The sequence below is a fragment of the Notolepis coatsorum genome, assembly GCF_963971535.1.
Source record: "Notolepis coatsorum genome assembly, chromosome: 5".
Lineage (NCBI taxonomy): Eukaryota > Metazoa > Chordata > Actinopteri > Aulopiformes > Paralepididae > Notolepis > Notolepis coatsorum.
In genome coordinates this window covers 127710779-127729760 of record NC_140169.1, presented here as the reverse complement: position 1 = coordinate 127729760, position 18982 = coordinate 127710779, and the positions used below count along the sequence as shown (strand labels likewise).

At 43.1% G+C, this 18982-nt stretch overlaps 1 protein-coding gene across 2 annotated transcripts in view; it reads left to right on the top strand.

Annotated features, from left to right (window-relative positions):
- The window catches only part of LOC311229139 (unconventional myosin-VI-like), a 167791-nt gene that overhangs the window by 125587 nt on the left and 23222 nt on the right, over positions 1–18982 (top strand). For both annotated transcript variants that reach the window (XM_084315167.1, XM_084315166.1), the window contains exons 19-27: positions 2653–2691; positions 3323–3416; positions 4735–4865; positions 4991–5068; positions 5802–5931; positions 8874–8964; positions 10610–10760; positions 14865–15073; positions 17296–17374. In XM_084315167.1, the coding sequence (XP_084171293.1) occupies positions 2653–2691; positions 3323–3416; positions 4735–4865; positions 4991–5068; positions 5802–5931; positions 8874–8964; positions 10610–10760; positions 14865–15073; positions 17296–17374 (1002 nt within the window). The remainder of the gene's footprint in view (positions 1–2652; positions 2692–3322; positions 3417–4734; positions 4866–4990; positions 5069–5801; positions 5932–8873; positions 8965–10609; positions 10761–14864; positions 15074–17295; positions 17375–18982) is intronic.

Sequence of the window (18982 nt, the reverse complement as noted above, 5' to 3'; positions counted from 1 at the left end):
ATTGTTTGTATTGAGCCGCATTGTAATTGTAGCCATTCTGCAATGTTAAATAACGTTGTTTATCCATTCACTATCTCTATTAAGCGATGATAGGCTAGCCGAGCCACAATGCTATGGTCGCTGCCATTAACGTTAGCATGTAAGCTAACGTCAACAACAATGGCGTCGATATACTTTTTCTAACTAGAGTGAGTGTGGGCGTCTCTACAGTGACAAAGCCTGAACGAACAGCCTATCACAGGTTCACCCTTCTCATTGGTTGAAAATGGCCTTCATGTTTGTACATCGCCATCTGTTGCTTTGGCATTGTACTGCATGTATATATTACATCAGTGTTAAACCACTGTGAGCGGCCTGGAGTGGATTGGAGCGGAGGAGAACTCTCGCTCCGGACGTCGCGCCGACTCATTTTAAAACCCACTCCTCGCTCACGTCAAAACCGGCCGCTCCGCGCCCCGCGCCGCTCGCGCTCCGATCCGCTCACATGCACTGGTGGGCACTCATAAAAACAACACAGTGTACAAGTTGTTTAGTGAGAGGATGGTGGTAATGGGCTTCAATAGAACAATGGATCAATGCCACGTCAAAATAAAAAAAACTGCGTCAGCAATATATTAATAAATAAGCAGAGAATTAAATTGGATGTCCATAACATTTGTGTTTTTAATTAGCATAGCCTAAATAAATATGAATTCAAGAAGTTAAATACTGAATTAACGACATATTTATTAACAGGCTGAAAGTTAAAACAAATAACAGGCTGAAAAAACAATTAGACTATTTAATATAGGCTAAACACAGTGTGTAAAATATAGGCTAAGCGGTGCGTAAAAGACGACTTTGGCTATAGCCTTCTAAAACTATTGAATAGGCTAAACTTCGTTTTAACTTCTTGAATTCACATTTCTTTAGTTTGCAATAATGCAACTGCAAGCCAATGTTCCGAGACATATTAAATTTAATTTGTTAGGCTATTTGAATACACCGTTAGCCCTAAATGGTGGATTCAAATAGCCTAACAATTACAAATATATAAATATGTCTCGGAACATTGGCTTGCAGTTGACGACGGGTAAACGGACAAATAAACGGTACACAGTGGTCAGTGATCACGGTTTTGAACTGCATACAGTATTGATCATTAACCCTTTCACTACCACACTACAGAATGTTAACCCTTTCACTACCACACTACAGACAGTTAACGAGTGTGTGATTCGAGTGTGTTATCATGACAAAAACACCCATTCTTAACACTAGACAACAGAAAGTAGTACTAGTTATAATTTGGGTTTTCTTTGCTGCTGCAGAATGAATGTAGAGGAGTTGAAAATGTAATTAAATTACAACACATTTTTTATTCAAATTAATGAGTCATAATGTTGCTTATTGCTGGTGGTGTAGGCCCATCCTTTGTGGGGCTTGGGTAAGAAGCAGAGAAGAATTAACTTTGTTTAGTGGATCATTTGCAGACAGAGGGTTACAGAGGTACAGAGGTTTGAGCACAGGTCTTGAATTAAGTATTGTTGCATTGTGTGTGGTTTCTAGAAAGACGGAGAGAACATTTAATAGTACAGAGAATTATTAAATGATCCAATCAAACAATGAATCAATTAATATTCGTATTCCCTATCGTATTGCAGGGATTACATTTGGAAGTTGAGTATTCAATAATAATCTGACATAATATTTAACATGATGATAATCAAAGGTTGGTATCATGAATAAACTGCAATAAACATTGACCATTAATTAATATGCATCAAAAGGCATTATGTATCACAGGCAATAGCTACAAAAGCTCTACACTGGTGTAATCGCATTACAATATCAATCGCTATACTACCACGCAAACGTCAATTGCGGGAGGAATTGCATTACAACTAAATAAGTGAGGGATTGATTGAATGAATGAATGAATGACGTGCACAACGTTGAGCATGGTATAGCGGAGTGATAATGCGCAATTAATAAGAAAATAATAAGCTCTGCAACTCGTCGGATGATTGTACTGAGATGACAGGTTGGTAAAGATAGCCATGTCTTTTGACTTACTTGAATCGGATATACGCACACACACGTAAATAAGGAAGGGTAGAGAGATGCCACCAGATGGTGCGTGACTCCACTGACCTCCCGGTAGCAGCACGGGCAGCGCTGAGCCCCGTCACTCTCGTATTTAAAGGGGAGCCTTGTACGATGTTTAACGCCTTTCACTGCCACACGACAAAGGGTTAACCCTTTCACAACCGTCTGTATTGTGGTAGTGAAAGGTTAACCTTCTGTATTGTGGTATGTGTATTGTGTATCTCTGTATTGATTCGGCATTCTGAACAGGAGTACAACTGGGATGTATTCTATTTATTCTTACAAATGTTCTTGCGTGTCATCTCTGTGCACCCTCACGTGAATCTCAAGGCCACCTCATCGTTGCTTCAGTAGTTGACAGTGTGTCCTGAAGAGGAGTGCTTATTCAGAGTGCCTGGATTGGACGGGCACCCTTTCAAAAGCACACACTTACTGTTTGTCTACACGTCGCTGTAACCTAATGTTGCTATATCTGTAGTATGTATAATAATGCCATTTATCATACAAATGAAATATGACTGTTTGCATTGGTAAACAAAAGTATATCTTCTATTTACTATACAGACCCAGTTGAATATTCTGCTAGAAAAGCTTCGCAGCACCGTAAGTACCTCTTATTTATCCTAGAAACACTGATTGCTTTGTTCAGCAGGACAAATGGGTGAAGAAGGGTTAGTCCTTCATTTATACATTTAATTGGGGCCAAAGGGCAATTTAGCTAAATGTTGATGTCTGAGATGATGCCCACACACACTCACTCTTCGCTCTCTCTCTCCATCTTCTCTCTCTCTCTCTCTCCCTCTATCCCTCTTCTCTCTCTCTCTCTCTCTCTCTCTCTCTCTCTCTCTCTCTCTCTCTCTCTCTCTCTCTCTCTCTCTTTATCTATCTCACTCCCTCTTCTCTCTATCTCTCCCTCTTCTCTCTCCCTCTATCTATCTCTCTCTCCCTCTTCTATCTCCCTCTCTCCCTCTTCTCTCTCTCTCTCTCTCTCTCTCTCTCTCTCTCTCTCTCTCTCTCTCTCTCTCTCTCTCTCTCTCTCTCTCTCTCTCTCTCTATCTTTATCTCTCTTTATCTCTCTCTATCTCACTCCCTCTTCTCTCTATCTCTCCCTCTTCTCTCTCCCTCTATCTATCTCTCTCTCCCTCTCTCTATCTCACTCCCTCTTCTATCTCCCTCTCTCCCTCTATCTCTCTCTCCCCCTCTTCTCTCTCTCCCTCTCTCTCCATCCTCCCAGGGTTCCAGTTTCGTCCGCTGTATCAAACCCAATTTGAAGATGATCAGCCACCAGTTTGAAGGGGCTCAAATTCTCTCTCAGCTGCAGTGCTCAGGTCAGCGGAGGTATTCAGTGCAGCACAGGGTGAATCTATTCTTCTCCCTTCAGCTGCTGCTCTCAGGTCAGCTGAGATACTCCATACAGAGAAAGGTTAACTCATTGTACTTCTATCAGCTGCAGTGCTCGGGTTAGTAGAGATATTGTACTTCTCTCAGGTGCAAAATAAAGGGTAACTCATCTTAGGGTTGGGTACCTTTCACATTTGAACCGATACCGGTACCTGTGAATCGATGCCGGTACCCAACGGTACCTTTTTTCGGTACTTTAATCTACCTACCTCAGTTGTAAAAAAAAATCCAAACTTCAAATAATTTATTATCATTATTATTTATTTAGAACTATTTGTTAATATATATATATATAATATTGCAGCGAGCGTTGTCTGCATCTAGCTTTGTAAAGTGTAACAACACTTGCGACCGTTTTGGGCTTGCCATTGCCCCGACTGCTTTGTTGTTGAATCAAGTAAAATCCTAGGTAAGCGTGTATTGTGCGTGTTGACGTGAACGTGCGACACACTTCATAGGTTTCGTTTCGCGGTAAACTAAACATTGACGTCATCAAAAAAATGTATAAAAGAAAGTTACAAAATGTGGCACCGGCGGATCTCACGTGAATCGGTACTTGGTAGTACTGACGTGATTCGGTCGGTACCCTTAAAAGTATCTGATTCGGTACCCATCCCTACTTATCATACTGCTGACGTTTTGTACATGGCCAAAGAGAGGGTCATCGGTCCCAGGTGTCTAGCACTGGCTCATCCTCTGAAATGTTTGTCAATCACAAAGGCAGTCTCGTCTCCCTACACCACCATTTGCATAGTATATATATTTTTTCGAACATCATGTTCTGTATCCTCAGAGATGCATAAAACTCTGAACACGTGAACTTGATAATTCATGGCTCCGATTCTGAGCAGTACCTCTCCAGCCAAGGGCGAGGCATTGGTTAGTTAATTAGTGTTAGTCTGTAACACACAGGGGACATTGTGGGCCCAATCATGGACGTTTTGGAAAGTCACAGATTACCGGTACACAGTAAAGAGAATATGTTCGTTTTATACTTGTTTTGATTTCCTTTGGAGTTCCTAATCCCGGTCTTAATCTCCCTTTGTGACTTGGGTTACGGTCAATTCCCTTTCAATTCAACCAAGTCAGCGAGTGGGTTTTCTTCCAAATAAAACAAAAGAAAAGGCTCCAGTAATCCCAAGAGACTGAGACTGAAAACTCATTGTTACCAAGTGAACTGAACATTTTCAATGTTTAAGTGGTTACATTTAAAGTGAGTTGATTGTTTGGTGTGACCCCCGCTAGGCATGGTGTCTGTCCTGGACCTCATGCAGGGAGGCTTCCCTTCCCGGGCTCCCTTCCACGAGCTCTACAACATGTATCAGAAGTACATGCCTCCCAAACTGACTCGCTTGGACCCGCGCCTCTTCTGCAAGGTCAGTCCCACTGGTGCCCCGCTGGCCCGCTCCAAGCACGCCCCACATTACCATTGTGATGTATGCCCCCCCCCCCACGGTTACCATGTTATGTTTATTGATGGGTCTGTATGTTTGTGCCGCAGGCTTTATTCAAAGCGCTGGGTCTGAATGAGAACGACTACAAGTTTGGTCTGACGAGGGTGTTTTTCAGACCGGGGAAGGTAAGGCATTTTGAAGTTCCTCCTCTCCTCCTCCTCCTCCTCCTCCTCCTCCTCCTCCTCCTCCTCCTCCTCCGTGCTGCATGTTAATGTGATGTGATTGCAATGCTCCCTATAGTGAGTGAATGCATTTGGTTAGGAAAGTCCATTAGTCACTTATGGCCACTTTGTCATAGTCATTTGGTGAATAAAAAAAATTGAATACCGGTAGACCTGGGCTAACAGATGGGGTATTCATTTCTCCGAAGATGAATAATTCATCATATTTTATTTGGACTTGCCGCTTTCGAACAATTTTGCCGGAAAAGGCTTCCATTTGTTGCTGAGGACTTCAGGGCAACTTTGACGCCATCATTTGGCTTCTTATGAATACATTCATACTTTATCCTCCGTTGACCATATCTTCCTTTTTATTATAGATGTTCTTGATGCCTCCTTAACCCTTTCACTACCACACGACAAAGGGTTAACCCGTTCACAAACGCACTACAGAAGGTTAACCCTTTCACTATCGCACGACAACGGGTTAACCCTTTCACAACCACACTACAGAAGGTTAACCCTTTCACTGCCACACTACAGATCTCCTATTGAAATGCCCTTCTGAGGTTTCTTTTTGGGAGGTTTTGTGGGAGTCTCTTCTTATCTTCACAGAGGGTTAGGTCAGCGCGGTGTAGTTCCATTGTGGGCTCGTGGACTTTGGGCTAATACAAATAAACCTGACTTGGACCCCCAGTTTGCAGAGTTTGACCAGATCATGAAGTCGGACCCGGACCACCTGGCTGAGCTGGTGAAGAAGGTGAACACGTGGCTGATCCACAGCCGATGGAAGAAGGTCCAGTGGGGCGCCCTGTCCGTCATTAAACGTAAGGAACATCTGGCTTCCTTTCGCCCCGGACGTTACTCACGTCGTCACCGGGTCGTTTTATTCACCCACGGTTCCACCGTTAAAGCCGCGCCCCAATTAACCTGCTGGAGCGAGGCGGGCCTTTCAGAACGCCGCTGAGGTCTGAACAGTTGGGTTTTTAGAGCTCTCATGGCGCCAGTCATATTCGGGTCAAAGCCGGAGTGGAATGACTTAATTGGGTCGGTAGATCATTTGAAATCACACACGGTGGCAGTTGGCATCCCACTCTGCCCAGTGGGAGTGATGAGCTGAGGAAGTGATCCAATCAGAACAAGTCCAACTTCCTGATTATTGACTGGCCCTCTAGACTCTCCCTGAAACAGATTGTATTCCATTTTAGTAAACACTAGAAAGCTGTCCAATGATCTAGAAGCTGGAAATCTGAGCATCTTGAATTTGTGATGTCATCAAGTGACACTTTTTAGAGTTAGTCAATAAGACAACGAATTAGTGCTTTGACACATAGCATTCTTGTTTGAGCTATTGCATCCAAATTAGTTTTATTTCATTGTAGGACTAACGGCTCTGAATCTGAAAGTGTACCCCTATCCAAATAAAATCACCATGGATACTGTTATAGTGTCCTAGGAGTTGTTCCACTGTCTATGGAGCAGCTCCAGGATTTGTCTCTTGATGACATCATCACTAATATTTTGTCTCTCTGATATTCAGCTGAGACTTGTTCATATTCCCAAATTGAAACCGAACCGTAAAGTATTACGGTCTTGACTGGGATTAGGGAATAGATAGTGATCTAAAAGTAAGTTCTATTCAAATAGACTAGGATTCAGCCCTTAGTCGAGGTATAATACAGGTACACTGTATACCACTTACTTGTGTGTGTGTGTGTGGTTGTGTGATTCAGAATTTATGGGCTTGTGAAGGTGAGGAACTTGGATGGACAAGAGAGAGGGAGAGAGAGAGGGGGAGGGAGAGAGAGAGAGGGAGGGAGGGAGGGAGAGAGATGCAACAACCATCTATTCAATAATAAGGTTATTAATAATTTAATTTGAGACTGTGTTTCTTTGTCTTGCGTCAGGCTGCACCTCTTATTGTCTGACTGGGGTAATGGAATAGTAGTGCTTGAATGCAAAAGGATAAAAGGGTGGCGAATGGTGAATTTGATTGAACTAAATTCAAGTTAAATTACAGTCAAAAGAACGGAGTAATTGAAAGAAATGAATTGTGATGTGCGGCTGGGTGGCGCAGCGGACATTGCACTCGTCACCAACGCAAGAGACACCGGGTTCGAATCCGGATGTCGGCGTTGCCTCCGGCTTGGGCCGGCCGTCATACTAACTCAATTGGCAGAGTTAGCGGATGGGAAGTCGAAGGGTGGTAGTCTGGTCGTTGTGAACAGCGACTCCTACAGGTCGGTTGGGGCGCCTGCACAGCAAAGTCAGGAAAATGGCGGGGGCAGTGTGAGCCTCCTACACGTTACTCCTCGCCAAATGAGAGTCCGTGCTGGCAGGTGAAAAGATGTGACAGGCTGCCTCCACATGTATCGGAGGGGACATGTGATGCAAGGCTTCTATCCTCCCTACAACCGGCCAGTGGGGGGCATATGCGAGCAACGATCAGGACAGGGGAGGGAGAATTGGCACAAGAAGTAAATTGGGATGGGGAGAAAACATCACAGAAAAAGGAGGAGAAAAAGTAGATACAAAAAAAATTAGAAATTAATTGTGATTACCGGAAAGCATGGTGAGTCGAAGCCAAGAACATGAATGTGACGTCTAACTAAACCATTAAAATAACCGTAACCATAGAAACATAGTTGTACAGTAGCACTGAAGCAGTGGAGGGTTGAGTAAAGGTGACAGGTATTTTGACAGTGTATCCATGTGATCACAACAGGATCAAACATGGAATGGAAAGGATGACGTCTGTCTCCAGTGATGAAAAGCTCTTTACGCCTCCTGAAATGACATATGCACTAAAATAAACATCCACAGCGCCAACTGTTCTGATCAACAGATGATAGGCATCTCTCACAGCTCTGTGTGTGTGCGTGCATGCGCGTGCGTGCATAAATGAGAGCCCGCCCTCAATGAGTCTCAGAGAAAGTACAAAGTTCTACTTGGACAGCCATCGTTTACCAGTTAGACCTTGTCGACAGTGGAGCTTGTTAGCTCCTTGTGCTACACATACAGACAGGTGTATTTGCTCTACCCCCCTCCTGTTTGCATGTCCATACCATACTGTTGTGTCTGCGTGCATCACTGCAGCGTCTCTGCCAGTCCCAGAAGGTCTGTGGGTGTCTGGCCAGAGATGTTGATCAGAGCGACTGTTCCCAGTGGGGTTTATTTTACACTACAGAATTTGACCAATCCCGTTTGTATCAATGATTAGTGGCCGACCTGGTTTTTCAATGGCAATTCTTTGAGAGCAGGGCGGCCGATGGCTGATATATAATGCTGATTTTAGTTTTTTTTTGTATCTGATAAAATACAACAATTTAATAATAATGATAATGAATGAGACACAAAATGTATTTATTTATTATTTAACGCTAATGTTATTGTCTGTCTGCATTGTCTCTGTTTGCTTAAATAGATCTGCACTCTGTACCGCTATGCAGTACACTTGTTTTAAATTGTTCACTCTCAATGGCCTGCTCATATCTACCAAGTACCAACCTTGGAGGTGACGACAAGGGGATATCTCTCATTAAACACCCTGCCAAGTTATATTATCACTACTAATAATATAACAAATAAAAATCTCTCTCTGTCTACCTCTGTCTGTCTCTCTCTCCACCGCTCTGTCTGTCTCTCTCTCCACCTCTCTGTCTACCTCTCTCTGTCTCTCTCTACCTCTCTGTCTGTCTGTCTCTCTCTCCATCTCTCTGTCTACCTCTGTCTGTCTGTCTCTCTCTCTACCTCTCTGTCTACCTCACAGTGACCAATAAGATGGCGTACCGTGCGAACGCCTGCATCAAGATGCAGAAGACAGTGCGCATGTGGCTGTGTAGGAGGAAGCACAAGCCTCGGTGGGTCTCTCTCTCCGTCTCTTATTGTCTCTCTCTCCCCCTTCCCCCTTGTCACATCCTTCCTTCCTTTCCTCTCTCTCCCCCTTCCCTCATATCCCTGCTTCCCTCCTCTCTCTTCCTCTCCCTCCTTCCCTCTCATATCCCTGCTTTCCTCCCCTCTTCCTCTCCCTCCTCTCCTCTCCTCTCTTCTCTTCTCTTCTCGTCTTCTATTCTATTCTATTCTATTCTATTCTATTCTCTTCAATTAAATTAAATTCAAATGGGCTTTATTGACATGGGTAACATACGTTTACATTGCCAAAGCCAAACAAAACAAAACAATCAAACAGAGAAATCAGAAGAAATCAGTACAGTACAGAAGGAATTTTTGGTGTGATTGACCGTCTTTATGGTGGTTGTATTCCGTTGGATGTCCTTTTCTTGTCACAGCAGCTCACAAATCTTGCTGCTGTGTTTGCACATTGTTGTATTTCTCCCAGTAGGTATGGAAGTTTTGAGTTATTTTCCATGTTTTCAAGTCTCTTTGGGTGTTTGCAATTTGCGGGAAGTATGTCTTCTCTCTTCTCTTCTGTTCTGTTCTCTTCTTTTCTCTTCTCCTCTCTCACAGCTCAGTGGTGCCAGGCTGCTTCTCTTCTATTCTCTTCTCCTCTCTTCTCTTCTCCTCTCTTCTCCTCTCTTCTCTTCTCCTCTCTTCTCCTCTCTTCTCCTCTCTTCTCTTCTCTTCTCTTCTCTTCTCTTCTCTTCTCTTCTCTTCTCTTCTCTTCTCTTCTCTTCTCTTCTCTTCTCTTCTCTTCTCTTCTCTTCTCTTCTCTTCTCTTCTCTTCTCTTCTCTCCTCTCCTCTCCTCTCCTCTCCTCTCCTCTCCTCTCCTCTCCTCTCCTCTCCTCTCCTCTCCTCTCCTCTCCTCTCCTCTCCTCTCCTCTCCTCTCCTCTCCTCTCCTCTCCTCTCCTCTCCTCTCCTCTCCTCTCCTCTCCTCTCCTCTCCTCTCCTCTCCTCTCCTCTTCCTGTCTCTTCTTCTCTCCTCTTCTCTCACAGCTCAGTGGTGCCAGGCTGCTTAGCACATCAGACATGTAGAGAGGGTCACGTGGCGGCACAGGGCTAATGGACTGTGATTGTGTTAAGTGTATGTGATTATGTCAGGGTGTGGCATTACATGGGTGAGATCTTATTTAACAGTTTTGGGAGTGTGTGATGTTGCGTGTCTGATGGCGTGTGTGTGATGACGCGTGTGTGATGTCACGTGTCTGATGTTGTGTGTGTGTGGTGTGGTGTGTGTGATGTGGTGTGTGTGAGTGTGTCATGTTGTGCATGAGGTTTCAAGGTGCACATTAGTGCTCAGATAAACTAACGGGTCCCTTCAGGTCGTAGTACAAGCCTTTTTTTTTTCTAGTTGATTAGTCATTTCTTATGGGATTTTTATGCTGAATGAGTCATCATTAGTCATTACTGGAAATAATAAGAAATATAACATTATGGCTATATTGAAGCGAGGACAGTTCAGTGAACACAGTAGATGGTATTTTAGTGTGTGGGTGTGGTTTTGTGATTCAGGTTTGATTGTCTTCTGAAGTGAGGACAACTCAATGAACATGTATAGATGTGGTTTTAATGTGTGCGTGTGCATGCGTGTGGTTGTGTGATTCAGGATTGATGGGCTTGTGAAGGTGAGGAACCTGAAGAACAGGATGGACAAGTTCAACGAGGTAGTGGCCGGTCTGAAGGAGGGCAAGCAGGAAATGGCCAAGCAGATCCAGGACCTGGACTCCTCAATCAACACCCTGATGGTCAAAATCAAAGTGTGTGAGATAGGTGCTACATGTAGCCCTGCATTCTGCTATGTATTCCATCGATATATTGATTGAACTTGGCAAAATGTGAACTGATATAACTATAATGATGTGATTCAAAATTCATATGAATGAATTAATATTCAGGCTTTCTCTCGTTGCATGGCTGCTTCTCTGGGACTGGGGTTACGTTACGCAAGTTCATCCAAGCAGATCAAATCAGTTATCAGTTCAGTTATGGCCACAAAACTCGATACAGGAGCGATGTCCAATCATTACAAATAAAGGGATGTCTGTCATCTTATCAACCTGTAAAAATAAGTGTTTGTAATTGTGAAGTTGCACTCTCTCACCAACACATAAGAAAATGTATCGACCACAGGAAAAAAAGGTACATAATGTATGTTGTATATAGGCTATATATAGGTTGTATATAGGCATGTAATATAGTTACGTATTGTATAAGTAATATATTTACGTTTTTTGTATCTGCAAAAATCCGAAACAAACACCGCAACGAGAGTTGAGTGATTGTGGTTGCGAGTGCTCTTACCACTAAATGGTGCATTTATATAGCGCTTTTATCCAAATCGCTTTACAATTTGTTACAATTCACTCACCGACGGCGGAGGCAAACATGCAAGGTGCCAACCTGCTCATCGGGAGCAGCTAGGAGTTAAGTGTCTTGCTCAAGGACACTTCGACACGCTGCCCGGGAGGAGTGGGAAACGAACCGGGAACCTCCGGATTACCAGATGACTGCTCTACCTCCTGAGCCACTGTCGCCCCCACTAGACTAAGCCAATCACCCACCCTGATACAAACACAGCAATACTATGTTGCTGGTTAGTTTTAACGGTTAAGATATGAAGTTAGGTAACAGTGAAGTGCAGAACAATATACAGTGTAATAAGTAATTAAGTTGGATTATAGCGAAGCTATTGAGTAAATATGGTAATCTGATGTATTTACAGTATTATGGGTTAAGGTAAGAGTTTATAAGCAATTTTTTTTTCTTTTTTTTTTTTTTTTTTCTTTTTTCTCCCCTCCCAATGTTAGTCGTTATGCCAATTCCCAATCCCCTTCCTGGTCGTTGCGCACTCTACCCCCTACCGTCGGTCTGGGAGGGCGGAGACTATCACATGCTTCCTCCGACACATGTGTACCCAGCCCACCACTTCTTTTCACCTGGCAGCGTGGACTCTCACTGGGAGAGTGTAACGTGTGGAAGGTCACACTACCTCCCTCCAGATCCTTCCCTCGCTGTGCAGGCCCCCCGACCGAACTGTAGGAGTCGCTGTTTTTACAACGACCCGGACCCACCCACCGGCTTCCCTCCCGCTGACTCTGCCAATTGAGCCAGTATGACGGCCGGCCAAGCCGGAGGCAACGCAGACAGCCGGATTCGATACCAGTGTCTCTCGCGTTGGTGACGAGCGCTTAGTCCGCTGCGCCACCCAGCCGCCTTTATAAGCAACTTTTTAAGTGAAAACGATAATTACCGTAGTCGCAGCACTGCAGCTTGTGACGATACCCGAGGTTCACTGTTCATTATGACACGTTCTGATACTTGCTCCAAAAATATATACATTCATCAAAGTCAAAAATCACAATCTGTAACCTATTGTAGAAACGTGTGCACTGTGGTTCAGTTTGATGAGAGCGGAACCTGTGGAACGAGGCTCACGCCAGATGGCACGTCATTACGAAGGGCAAATAACAGATGATAAATTGAGAGGCTTTTTATCACCAGTCGCATGTCTTCTTTCTCACATTTTCCACAGATGTTCGAGCCTCTGATAAATCTTTTAGATTCTCATCCTCATCCTCACTTCCTTTTCACAACACAGTCTTCATTCAAGCCTCCACTTCCAACGGTTTTGACTCGAGCGTCTTGAGATACATCTTGCTTTCATGTATTTCAAACGGCATGATTCAGTGCTCCTCTATTTCCTCGCATCCGGGTGTTTCTTTTTTCGAGAAGTCTGGAGTGGCGCTGGCCCAATGAGATCTGTTGTTTCGATTTTGATATTTCTGAGCTTCATGTGTAGGAACGCTGTCCTGATGCCATTTACTGTACCTTGAAAGGTATGCAGACTATGCTAGAAAAAGACCTGTACAAAGCCACACAGTAAAATAAAATCTCTATCTTCAGAAGTAGTACTTTTCTATTTTAGTAGTGAGGCTCAGGTTATCGGAGATCTGTTGTTTCGATTCCAATTTCGATATTTGGGAGCTTCCTGTATACAGTACTCAATGTCCCTTTTTTTTCCTTTTCTTTTTTCAAAGAAGTTGTGAAAAGTTATCTCTTTTTGGACATAAATCTATGTAGATTGCACTAAAAGCAAATGTTTATTTCAACAAAACATTATTGTTTTTAACCTGAAGAAAATACCAAATTGATTTCTAAGTAAGTTCTATGTAAACAACCTCATGCTAAAAACAAATAAATAAAATTAAAAAATAAATACCAGATATATCAACATGCCTTTCTAACAAAGATATATATAGGCATGTTACTATTAGAATAAAACACTGTTTTAACATCTTCAGCGTTATGCATTTATTTACTTACTGTTCTATTGGTGCTCTATTGCCGACAGTACCAGTGAAAGTTAATGTTGGACAATATTTATCCGTTGACCAATGGATCTGTCCAGCTCTACTCGGTCATGGGTCCACTTAGAAGGCCAGGTTGGACAGACGCCCTTGATGTTTGAGGTTAGGACCACTAGGACAAACCCTGCCCTACAATCTCCTGGCAAGATGTTCCAGTCGCATCAAACAACAGGCTGCAGCTGTGCAGTAAAACCAGCCCGGTCTGATAACAAGGTTACGTTGACGGCAGATGCCGATGAATATTTATCACGAGTGAGACCGTTAAACAAGTCCATATTTACACCGCAGCATGTGTCATGTGGAAATGTCAGCTCTGATAATGCTTGGGAACACAAGCAGAGAGAATCTTTTATTTTCTTCCTTTTTTTAAACGTATAATGAAGCTGTAGTAGAGCATTATGTGTGTAGGGGAATAGATAGCAGGTATTAGGGGTATATCTTGTATAAGACATTTATCCAAACGATGAGTTAACTGATGTACACTGTTTTACAATGCTTGTACAGTATATCTAATCGTGTGTTGTCATGTTTGTTTAAAAAAAAAGAAAAAAAAATGTGTATTCAGAAAGGAAGTGACACCACGACTCACTCTTCTTTGTTCAGTTGAAGTTAACTGATTACCACATGCATGCGGCGCCAGTGATGTTGCGGCAGTGAGCCAGATCTACATTATAGCAGGGTTGGCCTGCAACTGACTGTGCTCATGACTGAGGGCAGCCAACTCTTCCCTCGCCAGCAAACCGGCGCCAGCAGTCAACGTCAGCTGACGGCCATTGCTCATATCACGCGAAATTGACTTCTAGAGACTAGTTTCTTAGTTGCAAACCGCTCCAAAACAAATAAGGCCTTTTATGCCCTCGAAGTTGTGCCCTTCCTGATGACTTGTCGTACAGAACTTGTAAGTCGCTTTGGATAAAAGCATCAGCTAGATGACTAAATGTAAATGAAAACCACGTAGAACGCTGTCAGCAGTGTAAACAAAGCCATTAGTGGGAGGAATTACTTTCCATATGTAAGAAATGGTCACAATCATAACACCAGGGCCAGCATAGCTAATGTAGGGGTCTACAGAATGGCGAAAGAAACATTTGCATATCAGGGCGCCTGGGAATGTAATGAGTTGGAATTGCAAATTGAAACTGAAACTAACACTAAAACACTATGTACTTCATGATTCAATCTGTGTTAGACGTGCCACTGCCATGTCTGCCTATTCATCTTGTCCTTGAAAATGTTTTAAACTTTAATGTGTCAACCTCAATGATTTTATAATGTCTGCATGACTGTTGGCTGTGCATTTGTTATTGATTGTCAAAGTAAACTGAACTAAACTAAAACAGTGCTGAGGGTGCCACGCCGCAATTCCGGATTACACTTTCAACGTAATCAAACAAACGAAATTATGATAAAACCACCACCACAAATGTATAGTATTGTCTCGTACTTGCTGCTGTAACGCATGCGTCTCTGCATCACATCTGTCTCCCACATTAGGGCACGATAATGTCTCGCATTGAGATCGACCATGAGTACCGGGCCCTGGTGACCCGCTCTGAGCAGCTGCTGATCGCCATGCAGAACAAGAAGAAGGAGGAGGAGGAGAGGGAGCGACTGAAGCGCATCGAGGAGGAGATGGAGAGGGAGAGGCAGAGGAGGGAGGAAGAGGAGCAGCATCGCAAGCAGGAGGAAGAGGACAGACGTTTGTAAGTGGGAGTTTGGGATTTGGGAGTGTGTGTGTGTGTGTGTGTAAAATTGGACACTTTCGATATAAATGGTAAATGGCTGCATTTATATAGCGCTTTTATCCAAAGCGCTTTACAATTTGTTGCTCACAATTTTACCCATTCTCACACATTCACACACTGATGGCGGAGGCAACCATGCAAGGTGTCAACCTGCTCATCGGGAGCAATTAGGGGTTAAGTGTCTTGCTCAAGGACACTTCGCCACGCTGCCCGGGAGGAGCGGGAATCGAACCGGGAACCTCCGGATTACCAGGCGACTGCTCTACCTCCCGCTCTCCATATCTGCTGATGATCTCTACTGCACACTGCTGTTGTTTTGCCAAGCATTTTCAGACCTCTGTTCCTCGGCCAACCAGTTAGAATCTGTAATGTCATCAAACGGTGACCTCTAGGCAAAAATAGCTTTGCTTCGTATTGCACTTTGTTTAAATAGTTTTGTTTCGGTTTGACGTGGGGGTTGGAGTTGGGTGGTGACAGGGGAGGGGTTGCTATTGCTAGCCACACCTCAGGCTCTGCCAAGAGAGGACTGGAGAAACTCACACTATAATAAGTTACTATTATAGCTATATATATTATATTATATAAAAAATATATATATATCTGTGTCTGGTTGTATATAGGCTCTGGAACTCCCTCCCCAAAGAGACATTGGAGACTCTTAATTTTTCCAATCTCACCTCAAGACCCATCTCGTCTCCACTGCCTTGTCTTAGCTCTATTGTTTGTCTCATTACTTAGTGGCTTTGAGTTCTATAAAAGTGCTATATATATATATATATATATATATATATATATATATATATTCTAGCCATATAGTTACTTATTATTCTCCAGGCCTCTCTTGGCAGAGGCTAAGGCGGGGCCAGCAGCACCCCTCCCCCTGTCCCCACTCGACTCCCACCCATACATCAGACCACAAGGGGCTATTTTTCCTGGAGGTTGCTGTTTGACAACATCACAGGGTCTACCTTTAAGTGTCTTTGGGAGAAGGGACTACAGACACCTTATCAGACATTCCGCACGCATCCACCTTCTCTCTCGGCAGCGTGTAAAGGCTTTTAGGAGAACCCATGGGCTCATTTTTATCACAAATCATTGCCTCCTAATTTCCAGGCGTTAGAGGATGACGGCCCCAGATTTTTATGGACATATTAGTCTGCAAATTATGAACACCTCAAATTCATCTCCCAGGTAACCGGAGGGCATAACCGTGGAAACCATTAACAGAAGGTTGACTCATAGATGCCTGTGTCAGAAGACCTTGATAAAGTCATCAGCATCGTAATGTTTTTTTTTTATGTATATTTTCAATTATGTTCAGGCAATTATGTCAAGGCTGCCCCTGAGGAAAACATGCAGAGTTTAAGTTTATTTTATTTATTTTTTACCCAGGGACAGTGCACATTAATCAACATCTTCAGTTTCCACATCAATGTAAATGTGCCAGAATGAGCTGATTGATTGATTGATTGAAAACTTTATTAACAGATTGCAGAATGGGTACAATACAGTACAGCTCAATACACACAATTGTTAAGGGGATGCAGACCAGAGAAAGACTTTCGTCTTGTTTACATCAGGGTCCCCCATTTTCAATTCATCAGGACATATATGACATACATGACATACAGATAGTCAGTACTGCTACATCTATACATTTATGACATACCAGATTTGCAAATACAGTACTGTTTGTGATACAGAAGGAGTCAAGAAAAGGGAGTATATACATTTGACGTAGAAACTGTACATTGGAGGAGGTTGGGTGGGGGGGGTTGGGTACACTGGGATATTGACAACCATACTGGGTAATTTACATTGGAGGTGGTTGGGGGGGGGGGGGGGCACACTGTATAAACAAGCAAAACTGTACATTGAGGGGGGGGGGAGACTCTGTACAAACAAACAAAATTGTACATTGGACTATTGATTCAGCTAATGAGCTGAATCTTAATTCAGGAGTTACTTTAATGTGGGGAGCGTTACTTCCCGGCGGCTCTTCAGCGTACGACCTTGAGACGCTCTTATTCAGAGAAGCACAGGCTCAGAAAAGCCTATGAGCCGGCCGCCTCGTCGCTCTGTATCGATCAGGATGTGTCAGCTGAGCGCCGACAGCCCCCCCCCACACACACGGCGCTCCCCCCGGCTCCCTCTCATCCCTGCTTCACCCTCCTTTATAGGAAAGTGGAGATGGAGCAGAAGAGGAAACAGGAGGAGGAGGAGCGGAAGAGGAGGGAGGAGGAGGAGAGGAAGATGCAGGTTGGTGTCTCCACGCACCGCCGACCTTGTCACACAAACACACATTTAGAATCTTTATTTGTGTCCACATATAAATACAATGTCTAAAGGACACAAATATCATCAGTGCAATTGGACATTGTGGGTTATTCTGTTACTGTACATTCGTGCCCAAATTGGCAACCAAAGTTACACACACTCCCTTCGGAAGACCGGCCATCTGAAGGCCTCCAACACCCAACTTATGAACATGACCCAGGCTTCCAAATATGAAAACTAAAAGTTTACAGTTGTAGCCCAGTTGTGATATGGTATGCTCTTAACAGTTGATACTTAACATTTTGGTTGTAAAAGCTTCTTCTAGACTGTAGTCAAACGTACAGCCAACTTCTAGAATGAGAACCTCTGTTATTCTCATTAACAACAACAACATCAGGGTGTTTGCTGAAATATCAGAAAACAGTGAGTTGTCACTACACAGATTGAACATGGCTTCACACTGGTGTCCTTATGCAGCACTGTTGCAGGTGACCCGAGTGTGGAAACACACACAAACACACACCCCCTCTCTGGAGGAGAGTGAAGGGTTATGTGAGGGAAATTAACCCGATTAATGAGTGTAGATAGTAGGGCTGTACCGAATAGTTCGAAGCTTCGATCATAACATTGACATTCGAATTCTAAATCAACATGCAAATAAATGTTTTAATTTATTTTTTAAATGTCTATTCATTCCATTTAAACCAATGGGGTTTTTCTTCACAGTTGCAGATAAAGATTAGGCTACACTAATATTATACTATTATAGTCATCATAAAAATTTAAATAAAACATTTATCATAAATGATGTAGCCTATCTGCATCCGCTTGGCACTCTGCGCTCCATCAAGCAGTCACCATCACTTTCATACCAACCGTGCCCTTATTGGATTATTTATGTTGACGAAACTGACTAGTTATATTCATTAAAGAAAGTTGATTTAATAATAAAAAAAAAATACTAATTTAATCAGATTACCGGTAATCACTTTATTCAAATTGAGAATTTAGTTTGAGGATATTAAAAAATATATATATGACGACAGACATTGGAAGCTTCATTCAAATACTTCAATAGAAGCTTTGAATGTTAAAAAAGTACATTCGGTACAGCCCTAGTAGGTAGTCAAAGATGGACTTGGTTAACACAGGTTTATTATCAAGAGTTGGAGCTGGATGACCCAACGGGGACACCAGCTGGTGTGTTCCCAGGTGAGCTCCAGAACCCAGTGAGACGTAGGTCTTTATAGTGGAGAGAGCTGGGGGTTCTGGGTAGAATGGCCCTGGGGGAGTTGGGGGGAGGAGGGAGGCTGGGTGATTGTTTGAGGGGGGTGGGGGAACTATTCTGCCACAATAGTCACTTCTCTCTCATATAATAAAAGTTGGTATATTCATTTTACAATCGATTCCCAATGCGTGACAAAGTTCTCTGAATTATATAAAAATTTAAAATAAATGTTAAACGTTGATCTTGCGTTAAAAAATGTAGTGGCGTTAAAAGAGTTGTGCGTTAACGCGTTAATAACTTTGACAGCCTTAATTATTATATAGCGCCTTTCAAGAGAAAGGATTAGAAATTCTAAAGATTTG